Here is a 17,992-nt window from a genome sequence, read left to right on the forward strand (position 1 = left end):
TCACGTATGTTGGTGGTTTCAGTTAAAACGAATCACATAAACATATTTTTTGCAATATATTTGTATCACTCGAAAACATAATAATTCAATTTTTGGGGTCTTCACTCAAAGGTACATGCAACAAAATGTCTCCTTTGTTTTAAAAACGTGGTGAAAGGATTAACCGACCCAGCAGCTCCTCTGCTGGGTCGGTTGCCTTACGCTGACCTTGCCAATCTGTGTGCTGAACAGATTCAAACTAAACCGAGTGCGTCCAGCCCTGCCCAATATGTCTCTGTCCCTGTCAGCCTCATGGGGCAGAAGATGGAGGTCAAAGCCAAATAGATTACGCACCTTGGCAGAAAATGTAATGATAGATGCAGTGAGTATTTAACTTTGCTCACCCTGCCTTGAGACTTTGAATATTACAACCGTGCTTTCCATTTCACTTCTGTCTTATTTTCAACACAGAGGGCAGTTTGGAGGGGATATGAGAGAGGACAGAGTAACCATTCTAAATGTCACATATCAAGCTCAGTCAGCTAAGCTTTAGGAATGTGTTTGCTCAATCAAAATGCTTGCGGATATCTGTTTAGATTGAAGTGTCTTCTTCAGTGCCAAGAGATGCACATTTGCTGTGTTCACACTTCACTGAAATGATGAAGCACTGTAGGGGCATGTTTCAGCCCTCTGTGTTTTGTGTTGGCAGATGTACACCGCTTTGCCCTCGTAGATATCTTGAAGTGATTATGTACAACAGTGAGTCGTCGCGCTGCAAGTTTCCAATACAGCAACTCTCAAACAAGCATTTACAAATATTTAAATGTCTGCAACTATTGTGCAAATAAGAGTAGAATAATTATATTTTGTTGTTAAAATGTGCTCAAATGTCTCATTTATGGGACAGGTACAACTACACATTTGAGGTACTTCAGACCTGCGAATGTACAAAAGTGTTACTTCACAACTGAGGTGTCCCCTGCAGCTCAATACTAAACGACATGTTAGCTGCATATCTGTGCATTTTTCAATTTCACGTCAAAAATAACTATCACTTAAAATCAAGAATTGCCATCAATCTGAGAGATTTATTTTATGTGCTACAAGGAACCTAAGATGAGTTTGTGGTGGCATCGTTTCCCCATCATGGTATTTTGGCTGAGTGCCCAGCACTAATCTTTACTGGGAAAAACGATTGAGCTCACCAAGCATACAATGTTCTGTTGTAACTGCTTAACTTACCATGCTTCGTCAGCTGTGAATATGTTGTTGGTTGTGATGGTTTGGTGGGACGATAGTATCTGTTTGGTTAGGCGTCATTTTACGGGTCCTATCATTTCTTAACGATGATCTAAGACAGTTCCTGGAAAGTATTGTTTCTAGGGGAAATAAAGTTGCTCGTCAGACAGCACACAGGGTAAATATATATATAGATATAAATATAAAATTAATGATTTCCATTGGAATTTTCCTGAAACAACTGCTTTAAGACTCTCTGCTACGATCAATTGGAATGAATGTTGAATGAATGATTGAAAGTCAACTTAGAATGCTGCACACTACACATCCTTTCCTGGAACCTTTTTAAGAAATGATTGTCCTGTAACAATACAGCACCATGGGAAATAAAGTGTTGTTTGTGTTTTGCTGGGATAGCAGCAAATGCCAAAGATCTTATGTATGTTGCTTCCCTGACATGCTTTGTTGTTTCGAAAAGAAAAAAAAAGAATTGGGAAGGAGTTTAATGGCACGATAAAGCCACCAAATTACATCTCACCTAATGGATCATGACTTATATCTACCAAATCCAAGGGTGGACATTAGTTCTCTGTCCATTAATAACATCCGTTAGATTATTGCTCGAGTCTTGGCTTTTTAAATGTTTGGCATCACAGCATAATCAACTTAACCTTTGGCTCTCTCTCTCTCTCCACTGCCCCATCCCTTCACTATTCTTCATCATCACCATCCTCCCTCTCACTGCTGCCAGAGTCTGCTTTGCCTTTGGCTGTGTCAGATACATCCAGTTGTCTGTCTTAGTCTTTTAGGGGACACAAATGTCCACCTCCATGTAGACAACAGTCATTTATTGTTTTTATGCTTCTGCCCTAACCTTCTGCCGTTTTTTTGAATCAATGACTCCTCCTGAGTCTTCATTATTGTCAAAGGGTATTTCATGCAACATATGAATTGCAATGACGCCCTAACCCTGATAGCTCTGCCCACTTCAATGATCGTGGTTTTTTTTCCACACACTGCTGTAACACTCACACTGCATTTTCAAATAATTATTCTCACTGTGATTTGGGGAAACATTTCTCCTTTGTTAATGTGATTACTTCACCTTTTGGTAAATCTGTATATTATAAGCATAATACCATTACTGTGTTTGACAAAATTCACAAAGCTTGAATCCAAATGTTCTTCTGGTTAGACAGGGATGGCAAATTTGTTGCGATGTTATAATCATATTTACTCTCTAAAACCAGAGCAAAGATGTACTCTGCCTGGCAAAAACATATGAGTATCTACATTTCTATACGAATATCCCGCTCGTGCCGGCGGGTCAGATTTGATAATGCTCCAATGATAGGAGGGAGGAACAGAAAGAGCGCGCTTTAAGACGGGAAGCTGCGCAGTGCTTTGCCTAGTGCGCACCTCCCCTCTCCATAGCGCACAAGAGCTTCCTTTCCCTTTACGGAGCCCACTCGCAAATCCTGCTCTTCGTGCCAGAGCCTGCAGCTGTCTCTGTTGCGTCCCACTGCTGCTGCTGCTGTGGGAAGTCGTCGCCCCGCGTGACGAACCGACGGCAGACTATACTCCCCTTGAAGTGTCTGCGCAAACCTGAAGGACATTGCAACTTTAAAACAGTTCCCAACACAGTTGGGGGGGGGGGGCTGAATGAAAACACCTGACAGCTCGTAACGCCCCAGCTGCGTGGTGACTGGAATCTTTGCAGCTGTGACGGCTATAGGAATGTGGAATACAAGTCTATCTCAGCGGTGAGTGTTGTAATACGTTTCAAATCCCTCTCGCTCTCTCTTTCTGTGTGTGCACAAGTGTTTGTCGGACAATACGCGTAGGCGCTCCGCAAAAAAACAAGTTTGGAGTTTAAGCGTCGAGTCTTTGCACGACTGGTTTTGAATGCAAACGTCGTTTAAAATTCGAAAACAAACATTTATGGAACAGGTCACTTATATATTTGACCTATTATTGTGTGTTTAAGACAGCACTTTAACATCAAATATAAGCTGAGACATGACATATCTCCTCATCTGTCCCTCTCACACAGTAAAAGGACCTGCCTCTGCCCCTGACACCATGACCACGGAGCTGAACTTGACCTCCCTGCTGAATGTAACTGACCTTCACAATCACACAAGAGGATGTTCCCTCACCAGGACAGGTTTCCAGTTCTACTACCTGCCCACTGTTTACATCATGGTCTTCATCACGGGGCTGGTGGGCAACAGCCTGGCTATTTGGATGTTCGTGTGCCACATGAGACCCTGGAGCAGCATCTCTGTCTACATGTTTAACCTGGCGCTGGCTGACTTCTGCTACGTGCTCTCTCTGCCCTTCCTCATCTTCTACTACTTCAACAAAACGGACTGGATATTCGGGGATGTTCTGTGCCGACTGCAGCGCTTTATATTCCACGTGAATCTTTACGGGAGCATTTTGTTTCTGACCTGCATCAGTGTTCACAGGTACACCGGGGTTGTGCACCCGCTCAAGTCTCTGGGCAGACTGAAGAAGAAAAATGCGGTTATTACCAGCGCGTTGGTGTGGTCAGTGGTTGTTATAGCCATCTCCCCCATCCTTTATTATTCCAGGACTGGCTTGAAGCGTAACGCAACCACTTGTTATGACACCACCACTGAGGATGAGTTGCCTGGTTATTTTATCTACAGCATGACTTTGACTGTGTTTGGGTTCTGCATCCCCTTCATTATCATATTTTGTTGCTATGGCATGATTGTCAAAGCGTTGATCGGCAATGATATGGACAACGCGCCCCTGCGGCAGAAATCCATCCACCTGGTTATCATCGTGCTGGCAGTCTTCGCCGTCTCCTACCTGCCTTTCCACGTGATGAAGAACCTTAACATGAGGGCCAGGCTGTACTTCCAGGGCCCTGACATGTGTGATTTTAATAACCGCGTCTACGCCACCTACCAGGTGACGCGGGGGCTGGCCAGCCTCAATAGCTGTGTGGATCCTATTCTTTACTTCCTAGCTGGAGATAACTTCAGGAGGAAGCTGTCACGGGCCACTAAAAAGACCTCCAGGAAGGGGGACAATGTCCTTCAGTCCAAGAGCGAGGAGACGGCTCGCTACAGCCTGGCAGAGTATGTGGAGAATGGGGACCGGAGGCTGTGACAGGGCACTTCTGTGTGCTTAGTCACAGGTGCGGATCCCTGTTGGCTTAGGAAACCATGATGGACTTTGTATTGATTGCACTGTGTGGACTGAAGGTTTGAAACTTAATGGTTGATGGCTTATAGACCTGTTTGATAAATACTTCATTTAACCCTGTGATAACCATCGCAGCCTGTCGTTGTTGATAAGCTATTGTACTGTATCGTCGTGTACATGTGTTGTACTCTAAATGTTAGAGCCATCACTCTTCATTCTTGTCGAGTAGCCGGAGTTCCTTACACTTTTGGACAAAATGAACATTATGACCGGGCAAGCTGGGGGAAATAGGTGTCCCTACAAGCTGTGATGTCCTGCTCATCAATTTGTTCTGGAGGAAAAAAAACGGGACTGAGAACAGATTGCACCTCCTCTAGCCACTGAGCTGGTGCTTGATCAATAGCTATTCAATAGCTATTAAGCAGGAGAGCTTGTGGTTAAGGAGGTGTACCTGTGATGGCTTTTAGAGGGAAAAAGTAAATGCACTGAACCTGAGATTGCTGCATGGATGTGCCGTGCAGACATTGTAATGAGGGGACTCTCTGCTCGGAGGGCTACCGATCGCTCCTCATTTCTTTCTCCATCTAGTACGGACTGGGCGAGGAATGCGGTCGATTACGTTATCATTTTTGACGGCTCTGATGTTAAGGTCCGCAATGGCTCTGTTACCACAACCTTTCTCCCCTTGTTAACATGTTCCTTCCAGAAAAAAAGAGACGATAATACATACAGTATTTTTGTGGATATAATACTACGATGGATTTCTTTTGGGGCGGTGTGCTGTACAGGATGTTGTGACGTTCCAGATTTAACTGTTTTGTTCCAGTTGGTGTCACTAATCCAGACCTTTAGTGCAGAGGTCTTCAACAGGGGGTCCGCGGAGGTACTGCAGGGGGTCCGCAAAATGTATGGTTGATTAGACAATTTAAAAAAAAAAAATCTTTTTTTCTCTAAACATGAATCTGTCCATTATTTTAATAGTTCAGTATTGTATGAAAGATAACAGGTATGTTTATGCATGGCAGTGGTACTAATAGGCATCAATTAGAATATATTGTATGCATGATTATCATGCAGTTGACAGACAATGTTGATATTCCACGTGTATCCACGTGAATATTGGCATTGGTATGAGCTGACACGGTGTGTTTATGAATGGCGGTGGCACGGCCTCCCTACTCACTGTACCTTGCACAGGTTTAAAATAACAACGTGAATATATGAACCTGTGTATTATTTGAATAGCTTAGTATGGAATGCACAATAAAGAGGTATAAACGGTACTAGACCCATTTAATATAAAACACTATTTTATACAATATATATAGTCGGGGGTCCCTGCTCCATCTCTATCAGTTTGGGGGTCCTTGGCCTGAAAAACGTTGAAGACCCCTGCTTTAGTGCATGAGCCCACGATGAAATGCCATCAGTGAAACACTATCCGCAGCCGGTTGCAACTATTGTTTATTGCTCCATAGGGAATAAATAATGTCTCGCTAATGAGCATAACACACACACACACGCACTCAATCACCTGCTTTGTGACTCCAACATATTGAAGACTTGTTTTGAATGAGATACCTCAAAGTAAATACTGCACTATGTCCTTGTTTTGACAGATAATCATTTCTCTTTTGCATCTGTTGTAATCACTGTGGAGAAATGATTGTGGAGTGTATATTTCACCCTGGACTGCGTATAGGTGTTTGATGTCTGTACTAATACATTTGTTAATCTGTAATGTGGTCGGCTATTGTCAAGAAAGGAAGTGACTGTACAGGATATTTGGGGCCACGTGTATCTTTGTCAATAAATTTTTATATTTAAAACGTGCCAGACGATGTAATAAGACTCGCATAATTCTTTCAAGATGGTGGGTCATTTTAAGTCTATGATTTGAAGCATTTATGTCTCCTTCTTTGTGCGAGCTGCACGTGTCCTGAGCTAAATGTGTGCACTGTGACGCTGAGTGAACAAACACTTTAGGTTGTGGAGACGTTCCTGCAGAGATCCGTCCTCTCGCTGCTCCTCTCTCTCTCTCTCCGCGCTCCTGTTGAATTTATTTCCCAACACAGCCAGGAGGAAGCGAGGGGACGAGGGAGGAATAAAGAGTGGCACCTTTTTCTCCTGGCTTATCCTAAAACAGCTTTTGTGCCCGTCACAATGGTGTGGAGTTATTGATGCAGACAGGGGTGAGAGGCTGTCGCCAGGACCCCAGGGCTGCGTGCCATTGTGGGCACAGGAAACCGACCAACCCTCTTCCTCCAAACAGGGCCCGAATACAAACGGCTTTTGATTTCCTGGTTCTGAGGTGCAAACTGCATAGCTGGACTTGGCAAACGTGTGTGTGTGTGTGTGTGTGTGTGAGAGTGTGTGTGTGTGTGTGTGTGTGTGTGTGTGTGTGTGTGTGTGTGTGTATGTGTATGTGTGTGGGTGGGTGGGTGTGTCTCTATGTTAGGGAGCCCGAAGGCAACGGATAACTTATTTGAGTAGGTGGCTGTTATTGCCATAATATCTGTTTGTTGATCATTGGTTGAGGTTTCATTATCAAAAGGCACCGTTACATGCACATGGGCATGTTAATATGTATGTATATGTGTATATTATGTAGAATATATATCCTCTGTGCTCCATGTACACGTGATCAGATGAAAGCAAGTTGAGATTCAGCCAGCAACAGATGTCGAGCCAGTGCGTTTGAGTGTGAAATCTTGACTTGCAGAAAGTTGGGATGCGTGCCAGTATCTCCTCCTTCCCTTCTATGCCACCTTTCACCTATTTTCTCTCACAACCTCCGGTCTTTATTCTCAATCTAGAATTAGAAAAAAAAAGCCTTTTCTTCACTGCATTTCACTACCTTCAAGGGAATACTGTTTGTATAAGCGCTGGGAAGAAACAGAAGGAAGAGTCGAGTGTGAAGAGTAACGGCAGCAAGATTGTGCGTGTTTTTCCCGAGGACGCTGTTGGTGGCAGGGGGTGGGGGGGGGGGGGGGTCACGGGGGAATCACAGTCAGGACTGCTGAACTGAAATACTGAGCTTTGTTCCTGGAGATTTACAACGGGACCTGGCACACCTATACTTTCCTCACAGGGGCACCGGCTGCTTGAGCCAAAAACGAACCACACAAAACCGAAACATGATCAAAGTTTCAGCGTTTTGGTCTTTGGTGAGCAACCCATGATACAAACAGTCATGGGACAGTGTGAGTGCTGTGCTGTTGTTTTGCTGCACAATTTAGTGAACACACTGACACCATTTGACAATGCTGCAAAGGTAACACAAGGAAATATAAACTCTGATGACTAGAGTTGTTGCTGCATCATGATGAATCATGCAATGACCTGTAAGCTTATCAGGCTTTAGTTTCAGATTTTACATTGAAGATAACACTTGAGGGAGGGAGGTACAGCGTTTGTACACAATTTGATGCAGTTTTTCAGAAGAAGTCACACAACGAGGTACATGTTTTCCGCATTAAGCAATTAAGTAAACACTTCAGGAAAATATTTTGTTTGGTAACTCTTGGTTACAACACTGTGGTGCTGATGTTAACATGTGTTTACTTGCTCCTATCAGGCATCCACCAGATGCGAAAGGTGAGGGAGTGCATGCAGTTGCACACACACACACACACACACACACACACACATTAATAGTCAAACCGAGTAATGACACAATTTAGCAGATTTGATGAAAGAGGCTTCAAGACTACACATTATTGCTGACCACATGACCACTTTATTATGAATCAATCAGGCTTAAACCATGCCGTTTTTGCATGCAGTATAAATGTAGTAGTATTTATATGTATACAATTTTATATTTTAATTCAAATATTCTAATTAATTAATTACAATACAATTAATGTTTATTTCTAATTCATTACTTGAAGCAATTGACACACACTGCTAAGCTGCATCTCAAATCAATCTTCAGGTTCTCAGCTTTCAGATGATGTACCACCTTACCATTTGAAAGTGCCTTCATCCTTTCAAGTGTTGATTGTACAAATAAATATTATTCCTAGTGGGTAGTGAGTATTTTTACATTTTTTTTTACTATTAATACATTTTTCTGATAATACTGACAAGCAAAAAAAATCAATGTGGATTTTGTAACGTGCCCTGCCCTTGCTTTTTTTAAATTCTTTGTTTGGATCAGTTTGATTCATGCATTAATTAAATCACGTTTGTTTCCTGTTTTATTTTGTTACTCACCTCTCCTACTGTTTCACTTCACGTCCTGTTTATGTGTGTTTTCCCACCAGTTTTGACTGCGTGCCCCGCCCTAATGAGTTTCACGTGTCCCTCGTTAAGCCCTGCAGTCAGCATACCTCCCGCTCACCTGCTACAACTTCCCCATTAGTCACTCACTATTTATACCAGTTCCTTCATTCTTTGTCAGTTTGTTGTTGTTGCTGCAAGTATTTTGGGCTTTCCTGGTTTCTGCTAGTTGTAGCTACCTGCCCGTCTTGGACTGTGTCCCCATAAGACCTCCCCCCCCCCCTCTGTATTTATTAAAAGTACCTTCATTGAGTCTGAATCCTGCCCTGTCGAAACAGAGTATTTTTACATTGTGATCTTGCTATACTTTCACTTTTAGTAAGGATTCTAAATACCTCTTTTCCCACTGGGTGTAACACATGTAAGCAAATAAGATTTATTTTTAGCACTTAGCTTTGCAATGAGAACATCTAACATGAAGTAGAATTGTAACAAACCCAAGAGCAACTAAATGTGATTTACCAAACACAAATAACACAAAAGCCAAATAGTCAGAAGCGAGTAAATATAAGCAAGTTCAGAAGTATTTCTTTTGTGTTCGTAGATCTGCATCCACAACAATACTGCCAAGATAAAACAAATATATATGGCCATGCAGGATGAATTATAACCTGGGGTGTGGCTGCTCTTGACAGAAAAAGCCTTTTGAAATGAGATTGTCTTCAGGGCAATATGTTCACATTTCACCTCAGGTGCTGACCCTATTAAATGATGACTTCATGTTCATCATGTTGTCAGACACACTCCACATTGTTTGGGCCGTGAAGCTAAAAATAGACCGTAATCCTCTAAGGCAGGGGTCGTCAACGCTTTTCAGGCCAAGGACCCTCAAACTGATAGAGAGATGGAGCAGGGACCCCCGACTATATATATTGTATACAATTGTGTTTTATATTAAATGGGCCCCGTCTCTAATCACTGCAAGTATGCTTTTGTCCCTCTGTCCCGAGAGAGCAGATTACCTGATGCGGAGCACCTGGTCCAGGAACAGGGAGGGCATAAAACCCTGCTCTAGCGTTGCTCGGGGCGGGTTTACTCTCCGGTGTGCGTGGAGTGTTCCCAGCCAGTTGCTGCTGGTTATTTTGGTTTTGGCTTCCTTTGGTTTCGCTGACAACACCCACACTTCATCCCACACGCATCCACGTTGACACTACTTATGTTATTGACTGACACACTTCATAACTTTAACTGTTTCTTTGTTTCGTTAAATAAACATTTGACATTACCATCATTTGTTGTGTCTGCCGTATTTGTCATGGCCTAGGAGCCGGGTTATGACAACCGTGTGTACCTCTTTATTGTGCGTTCAATTGGTTCATATGTTCATGTTTTCATTTTAAACAGGTACAGTGAGTAGGGAGGCCGTGCCACTGCCATTGATAAACATACCTTGTCAACTGATACCAATGCCAATATCAACATTGTCTGTCAATTGCGTGATAATCATGCACACAAGCTATTCACACTGATGTTTTAATTTTAAACGTGGAAACGAAAAATGAGTGATGGCCTATTAGTGCCACTGCCATGCATAAAGATATTAAAATAATGGACAGATTCATGTTTAGAGAAAAAAATATACATTATCTTTTTTCTTTTTTTTTTAATTGTCTAATCAACCAAACATTTCGCGGACCCCCTGATGAAGACCTCTGCTCTAAGACGTGGACACGTAAAAACAAAATGAAACACACACTCCTTGCTCTTTCGCGTTACAGATGGTGTAAGCATAACAATGAACGAGAGCCATCATTATAAACTCTTATGGGTTGCTGTAATGTCATTTTTATGTCTTGGGCTGCTACCAGGAATAATATTAGATTGGCATTGTATATAAGATGTGCAATAATTAGATGTGGGAGAGGGGGGGGTGTGTGTGTGTCAGAGAACGCAAGGGCAGTCATATTTCGGCTGTCATGAGGTTTATGATCGATATCTCTGCAGCCACTACTGTCTGGCTTTTTGTTGATTTTCTGCCACTTCTTGGCGTCATCGTCGATCAACTTGAATTGTTGGCTTACTGGTTGACATCCACAAACCAGGGTCTGTGATTACACGGGGTTAAAATGATCAAATGAAACAGTTTGACCTGGATGTGAGAGGAAGATGTGCAAAAGTCTAAAAGCGGTTGGTGTTGTACTGATAACGGTATATGTGTTAAGTAAAGCTAATGCTGTTTGCAGTTTAGATATCAGAATGTCAGTTTTGCCAACAGAGTGACAAGAGCATCGCCAGAGCGCAGACAAGCTGGCCTGTAGATAAAAGTTATGAGATAAGAAGTGAAAGCTCTGAAATGAGCTGAGGTTAAATTGCAGGTTGCTCGCTGCTTGAGAGGATAGGGAAGGGACGAGATAAGGCTAGGTGTGAGAGCAAGAGGCTGAGAACTACGGCGACACCGAATGTGCTGTAGCCATGTAAAAAAAGCTGCAGGAGAAAGAAAGTACGAAAGAAGAAAGAGAAGAGCTAAAAATAAACGGGCACATGCTGTTCTGTGCAGTATACATACAGAATATACAAGTGCTAGTGAAGGATGCGGGAGGAAGAAAAATGGATTCAGGTCACAATAGTAAATAGAGAGAAATTTGTTGATGTAAAAGGTAAACAAACCTTAATCTTCATGTAGCAGGTTTGGCTGATCACACCAATTACTGCTTCTGCAATCTAAGTGAAAGACGAAGGACCATTCATCATGAGGCCAAAATATTGAATGGTTTCTCGAAATATTTGTAATACCTTCTGAAACAAGATCCAATCAAATTTAAGTCACAATAAAACAGTCACTAAAAATAAAAAAATACATAGTTTCTTAGTTTGGAGCTTCTCTCTGCCTGCAGCCCATCTGCAAGTTATGAAAGTACTGTAAAGTAAGATCGAGCTACGCGCGCCACTGAAAGTCCAATGATTTTATTAACTGGCAACCCGTCAGTCTGCCCGCTATCCTGCTGGGGGGTGGATGACAAATCTCTGAAGACCAAAGTTTATACACCGGCAGAATACATCCACTGCACCATTTCCACAGTGTGTCAGTGTGTGTTACAGAGAGAGGGAAACAGCTTGTGTGTACAAAAGTCGAAAGGGAACAAGAGCTTTGCAACAAGCGGTGTGTAGGCATCTCTATATATACAGCAGGTGAAAAATGGAAATATTGAACAAACATAACCATATATGCCATCTAAGGAAAGGGAAGTACTGACTTTCGCCTTCGCAGGTTCACTCCCCCTCACCACTTTCGGTTTGCTGTCAAGCTATGTGTGGTGGGATAGACATAAGCCTCCGTGGGACTCCTACACACCATGTACTACAAGCTACCATGAAGATTCATTTCTATTAAAAGCTGACTTATCTCTTGAGTTTTATCAGTTTATGGATCCTTTATTATCTTAAAATGGTAGAGGATCATAAGGAAACCTTTATATAAGCGTAGTAATTGATTGAATGCCATATGTCTTAGTACATGACTGCAGGGCAATCAGACTACTGTATGGCCTCTCGAAACATTAAAGCCCCTGAAAACTTGGCCTCAAATCTTTGGAATATTTCTCTATTTAAATCAAACATATACGACTAATAAGCAACAATCTGCCTGAAAATGTAATGAAGTTATTATTTATATGGGAGAACGCGTTTGAAGAGGCCTATGAACGTAAGAAGCTATGCAGAGCTTGCAGCAGAAGCAAAGCAACATGGCTGGAACACAAAAAACTGTCCAGTGGAAGTGGGATGCAGAGGATTTGTGGCTTCTTCGACCATCAGACTGGTGAAAGAGCTGGGAAGCCACGGTCAGGCTCTGCGGCAGACCATCAAGGCATCTCAGAGGTGGCTGAAAGAAGCAGCCAGTGGATTTGGATCAAGCGGAATGACCCGTGCTGGGCTCCAAATATGTCAGCATAACTCACTTGAGAATCCCCAGCTGTTAACCATTCAAGCGTCTACCATTCTCAATGTTGTCAAGTTTGAGACAGTTGGGCACGGCACACAAGCTGAGGGCTGATCATCCTGCAGCTGGCCGCCCTTGGGGAGGGTGTATAGTGTTGAATGGCCAAAACACTCAATGACACAAGGGAACATTACTGATGATGTGTTCTGGGCCCAACTGTCCCAACATTCTACAACATAAACCAAACCAAGATACACCACACAAGCTGGAAAACCCCCACTTGTAGATCGTCAACCAATCAAAACAAGGTTCATTCCCTGGAAGTGCTCACCACCTTGGCACAAAGGACAGACAAACATCATGTCCTGTGGTTTTTGATTCTTATTAAGAGCTCACAACTGGTTAGATCGGATTTGATTGACAGTGATCAAACAACCAACAACTGTAAAAACTTGATTGGTGCACAGAAGAACATGACATCATCTCTCTCCAGTTGAGCACCGCCCTGCTCAAACAAGTGAGAAGAGCCCGGAGTGTAAACAAATCCCAGAATATTCAATCTTCAAAAATATAAAATAAAATCTGTCACTGAAAATGTTGTTTTCATGTAGGATTCAAAAGACAAATCATAGTAACAAGCTGAAAATACATTTTCAGGGCCTTTAATTAAGGGGATTTAGCCAGGATTTTATATATGTAAAGGTCACGAGTCCATTTTACCAATTTCTAAATGAACTGCTCCAGTTATGTTTTATTTTATTGGCATTTCTAGATAATATTGTTGAGCCAAAAAGGTCAACCTTTACAAAAATTAGTAATTTGATAATATGTAATTTGTAATAATGTGTAATTTGAATATGTTACCTCAGGTCAGGTCCTTGTGTTCTCAGTGGCCCTAAAGATTAAGATGTGTACCTTGGTGGTGTAAATTACACAAAAGTGAATCAATACAGGGAAATATGAGTCTGGACTGTTTTTGTAACTTATTTATACTTTTCTTTTTATTGTAGCCCAGCACACAGTTCAGACACTGTATAAATCAAACGTGTGTGGCACTGCTTGTATTTCATCGACCTGCTCTGTAGAGTGAAACGGAAGCAGAAAAGGTCAGAACTCATATGTACCTCTACAGAAAGAGCTTATGATTATTAAACCCGCTTACATGAGCAGCTGTGAAGTCACAAACATTTTGTAATCATCTTTTTCTCTTTTTGAATTTACAGATTGAAATTACTGATGGATGTTCACAACATATGCCGTGGACATTTACTTCTGCATGTGGAGTGGAATGTGAGAGAGTTTTGTTAAATAACGTAATTCACACGTATTTGTGCAGACATTCACTGTAATCATTTGGAACGATAGCAACACGACTGTAACACTGATACACTGTTGTTGCTGCTGTTGGTGATCTTGTGCACTACTGTTTTGTTTATTTATTTTTTCCTACTTAGTTCATTTAATACAATTCTATTCAGTGTATATACTGTGCATTTTTTATTTTTTATTTTTTTTATTACTTTGTTTCTTAAATTGAAGAGGTCCTGCTCTGTTATTTTTATTATGTTGTATATAGTGTGCATTTTCCATACGCAATATTTTATTTTATTGTGTAACCCTGTTTGCTGCTGCCACAGACAAATTTCCCCTTGGGGATGAATAAAGTACATTTCTATTCTATTCTATTCTAACATGCTGGACAGAGGGTCAGAATCCGCAGCGGCAGTGTGTTGAACTTTTGATGACGTTGGATAATAAATATGTTTTCATGATACGTCCAGTTCACAGTGGTTTCGGTAAATCATGTGGAATGATAACTATTTAAAAAAAAAATAATTCAACAAAAAATAATCACTTCCTGTGCAGCTTAGCATGTTTGTGGACATTAAGCTAAATGCTTTGTTACATACTGGAGGAGTCAACTTCTGGTAGAAAAGTCAAAATGTTGCTATCACTTAGAACTTTAATGCAGACTTATTTTATACATTACAAAACTGATTAATTTTCTAAATATTAGTGGAGTGCTTAAAATTCCTTTACAATCTAATTAACAACTGTAGCTTTGAAAAATCACATGAAAAAGCACTGATAGCGAATCTCTTTTAATGCTGACACATGGTGCTAATTGGCATTTAACGTTGCCTTTGTAACTGTGGTTTAGCTACCTCAAAGTGAAGCACTTCAAAGTCCTTTTTCTGTGCCTCCATTGTTTTGTCACTTTCCCCCTCACCGTACTGAATGTGTGTGTGTGCTGTAGATTCCACCATAAGCGCACTGACACAGTATCCGTACACACTCATGTGTTGTACTTCCTGTTCTGGCATGTGATGTGTTAATGATCCACTGCAGGTAAAGCTGCGTTGTCAAGAATCAGATACACCTTGCATGCTGAGCAGGTGACTCGCCGGTGTTTCGTTATTTAATTGCTGCTCCATTGATGGTTTTGGTGTGTTTGGAGTGGGAAGTCCAAAAGAAGGTCCGATCGTTTCCCATTAGATCTAAATCAAGATACGATTGTGACAGCTTCCCGGTACAGAAATTAAATCAGTCAGTAAAGTAGAAGATGGTTCATAACATGAACCAAAAAAATGTTATTTTCACTGTTTTTATTTTACATTTAACATCTGATTTTTTCGTGAACCGTTGGCTTCTGTCTTTTAATTCTTCTGAAACACACAAACATTCACAAATACTGACGAGGCCACACACAGATGCATCCACACGCTGCGCATGCACACGCTCCTTCATTGTCCATTAGCAGAAAGCCATGATCAGCAGTGGAGTGCATTCTCCCCTCAGGGAAATAGCTGACAAGACATTTTGCCCTCTAAAACTGCTGCACCAAGAGCTATGCACATCTATGTTGTGAGAGTTAATCAAAGAAAAAAAACGACAACCGGACAAAATTTGAATTTTTCCACTTTCAAAACGTACTTCGCATTACCAATTCCATCTCGGACCTCTCGCTCTCCACCATAAATTCACCTGCCCTTCCCCGACCTCCTCCAGTGATGAGTCGGCTCTCTCTCCAGACGCCTTGTCTTTCCATTTCTCCTTTTCTCTTCCTCTTCAGCCTTGTTGTTTGGGTTCTATTATCCTGTCATGCTTGGTTGCCTCACCCTATTAATCCTTTCAGTTCAGTGTGTGTGTGTGTGTGTGTGTGTGTGTGTGTGTGTGTGTGTGTTTATAGATGTCTGCGTAGACTTTAAGCGGCCCCTGTGTGTGAGTGTAGACGCTACCGAATGGCTGCGAATGATTAATGGTCCGTGTTAGGTGAGGTGAAAAATGGCAACACACACACACACATACACACACACTCACCTTGCGCAGGTCTCCTGGTAATATCTTGTCTGTCGGGGTTGTGTCTCTCTCAATGGACTGTGTCCGGGACCGAGAGGCGGAATGGGGATGCGGTTAAAACGAAGTGGAAGCGATGCTGTGGATCATTGAAGGGGAATATACTGTAATTGTGAAACTTGCTGCTGACCACAACAGCTTAACTCTCCTGAACACACAAAGTTTGACGGTTAAGAGAGAAGTGCTTCAGACAACAGTTAGCCTGTCAACGATTTTGCTCTGCACTGCTTGTAACAGTTTTTGTACCCAACTTTTGATTCCTCTGTTTGGGATTCCCCTCTGGGCTTGTGCATGTGTGTGTGTGTGTGTGTGTGTGTGTGTGTGTGTGTGTGTGTGTGTGTGTGTGTGTGTGTGTGTGTGTGTGTGTGTGTGTTGTAATGCTTGTGTGAGTGTCTGTAAGCTGATCCGTGTGTCCTGGATTCCCTGCTAAACTTAGCTGAGTGACTGTGTTCATGATTGAGTGGTCATCAACAGGGTTCACTGAGCCCAGTCCTCTTTTTCTGGGTCCAGCAGGCCTGAGTACCTGTTGCTGCAGCCTGCTGATCTCACACAACATGAACTTACGGATCAAAAGAATATCGATCCTGCTGCAGACAGCGGTGGGTGGCTGCACCGTGAATCACCGATACTGGACCGATGCAAGGTTTTATTGGCTGACACCGGGTTAAGGTCATGTCCTCTCTAATGTGGATTCAATTTAAATATGAGTGTTTTTACTTTTTTCCTAAAACGCTTTTTAAAAAGAAATGAATGGAAGAGAACAGAGCGAAGTTAAACACCTGTGCTTTTCAAGTCAAAATGTCTGCTGTGAAAAAGGAATATTGTAAGATGAATGCAACTCATCATAGACAGAGCTGGAGATGACACAATCAAAGTGTCACTCCATTCATCGTATTATTTTACTGTGATGATGGCGGTAATGTACTTTTTTTCACACAATCTTCATGATGAAGTACATGTGAAAGGGTTGAGAGCCTCTCGGAAAAAGCTAAATGGACCCTGAGATGGGATTATTTCATTTACAAGGTCAAGAATGAACTTTCATGCATAACTGTTAAGCCATCTTGGGGCAGAAGTCCTATGAAGAAGTACTATGGATAAAATCATGGCAGCAACTTAGCTCTCAACGCATTTCTATGACAACTGTGCAAACTATATCCACTGATGAAGACCATGTAACACTGTCAATACCTCCTGAAATGGCTGGGAAGTCCTTGAGTTAGGATTGCAAACTAGTTAGGATTGTAACTATTTTGTGGTTTACTCACAAACCATTAAAGGCAAAGTTCAACCTTTTTTGGAAATACACATATTAGCTTTCTTGCTGATAAGAAGTTTGACAGCGTTTGTCCATTCCGTCTGGAGCAGGAAAAGACTATTTTAGATTAGTATATGAACCTTGAAGACAACACTCCAGGGGGTCACTGCACCCAGCCGACAAATAGTCTGTTACAAAATCCCCTGTAACACGACATCATCAGTTTTACACTTTACTATTAGTACGTATTTAACTAATTAGATATATTGTGGTAATTGATTCGCTTTAGATGTGCTGGAAGGTGCATTTCCTCTTCGTCTGAGGGCTAGCTGTTTCCCTCTGCTCCCAGTCTTTATGCTGATGTCATTGTTTTCTCTCTGTAACTTCACTTTTAGTCCGAAGACATGAGTGTGGTGTCGATCTTTTTAAACTGACTCTCTCCAATTCCAATTCCTATTTAGCACAGATAGTGTGAGAGAGTGTGTGGAGTGTAAGGATGAGTTGAGTGCACGCACACACACACACACCTCCTATTTTAATGGATGAATTGCTTCCATTGTGTTAGCAGCAGCAGTAATTACATTGCTGTTGGGATTCTGCCATTTCTCTTTGGACACAACACTGAACCGTAGACATCACACTCCCCAGAATGTCCTCTGGGTAGGACAAGAACATTCACATCTGCCTGAGGACTTTACAAAACTGCTGCAGCCTCCCGAGGCAGCCTTTGAGCCCCAAACCATGACAACAACACACTCGCTTACAGCATTTCTCATTGTTATGAAGTGCCCTCAATCAGCTTCAGTGAGGAAGTGAGA

General features: G+C 41.9%; 1 protein-coding gene across 1 annotated transcript; it reads left to right on the forward strand.

The window, feature by feature from the left end:
• Positions 1-2,723: 2,723 nt before the first annotated feature.
• On the forward strand, positions 2,724-6,225 carry p2ry1 (purinergic receptor P2Y1). The gene is made up of 2 exons (XM_079271209.1): positions 2,724-2,981; positions 3,272-6,225. Exon 2 carries the CDS (start codon positions 3,301-3,303, stop codon positions 4,360-4,362), a length of 1,062 nt encoding a protein of 353 aa, XP_079127335.1. The 5' UTR covers positions 2,724-2,981; positions 3,272-3,300; the 3' UTR covers positions 4,363-6,225.
• The last annotated feature ends 11,767 nt before the right edge of the window (positions 6,226-17,992 follow it).

Source organism: Melanostigma gelatinosum (assembly GCF_949748355.1).
Source record: "Melanostigma gelatinosum genome assembly, chromosome: 7".
In the NCBI taxonomy this organism is placed as follows: Eukaryota; Metazoa; Chordata; class Actinopteri; order Perciformes; family Zoarcidae; genus Melanostigma; species Melanostigma gelatinosum.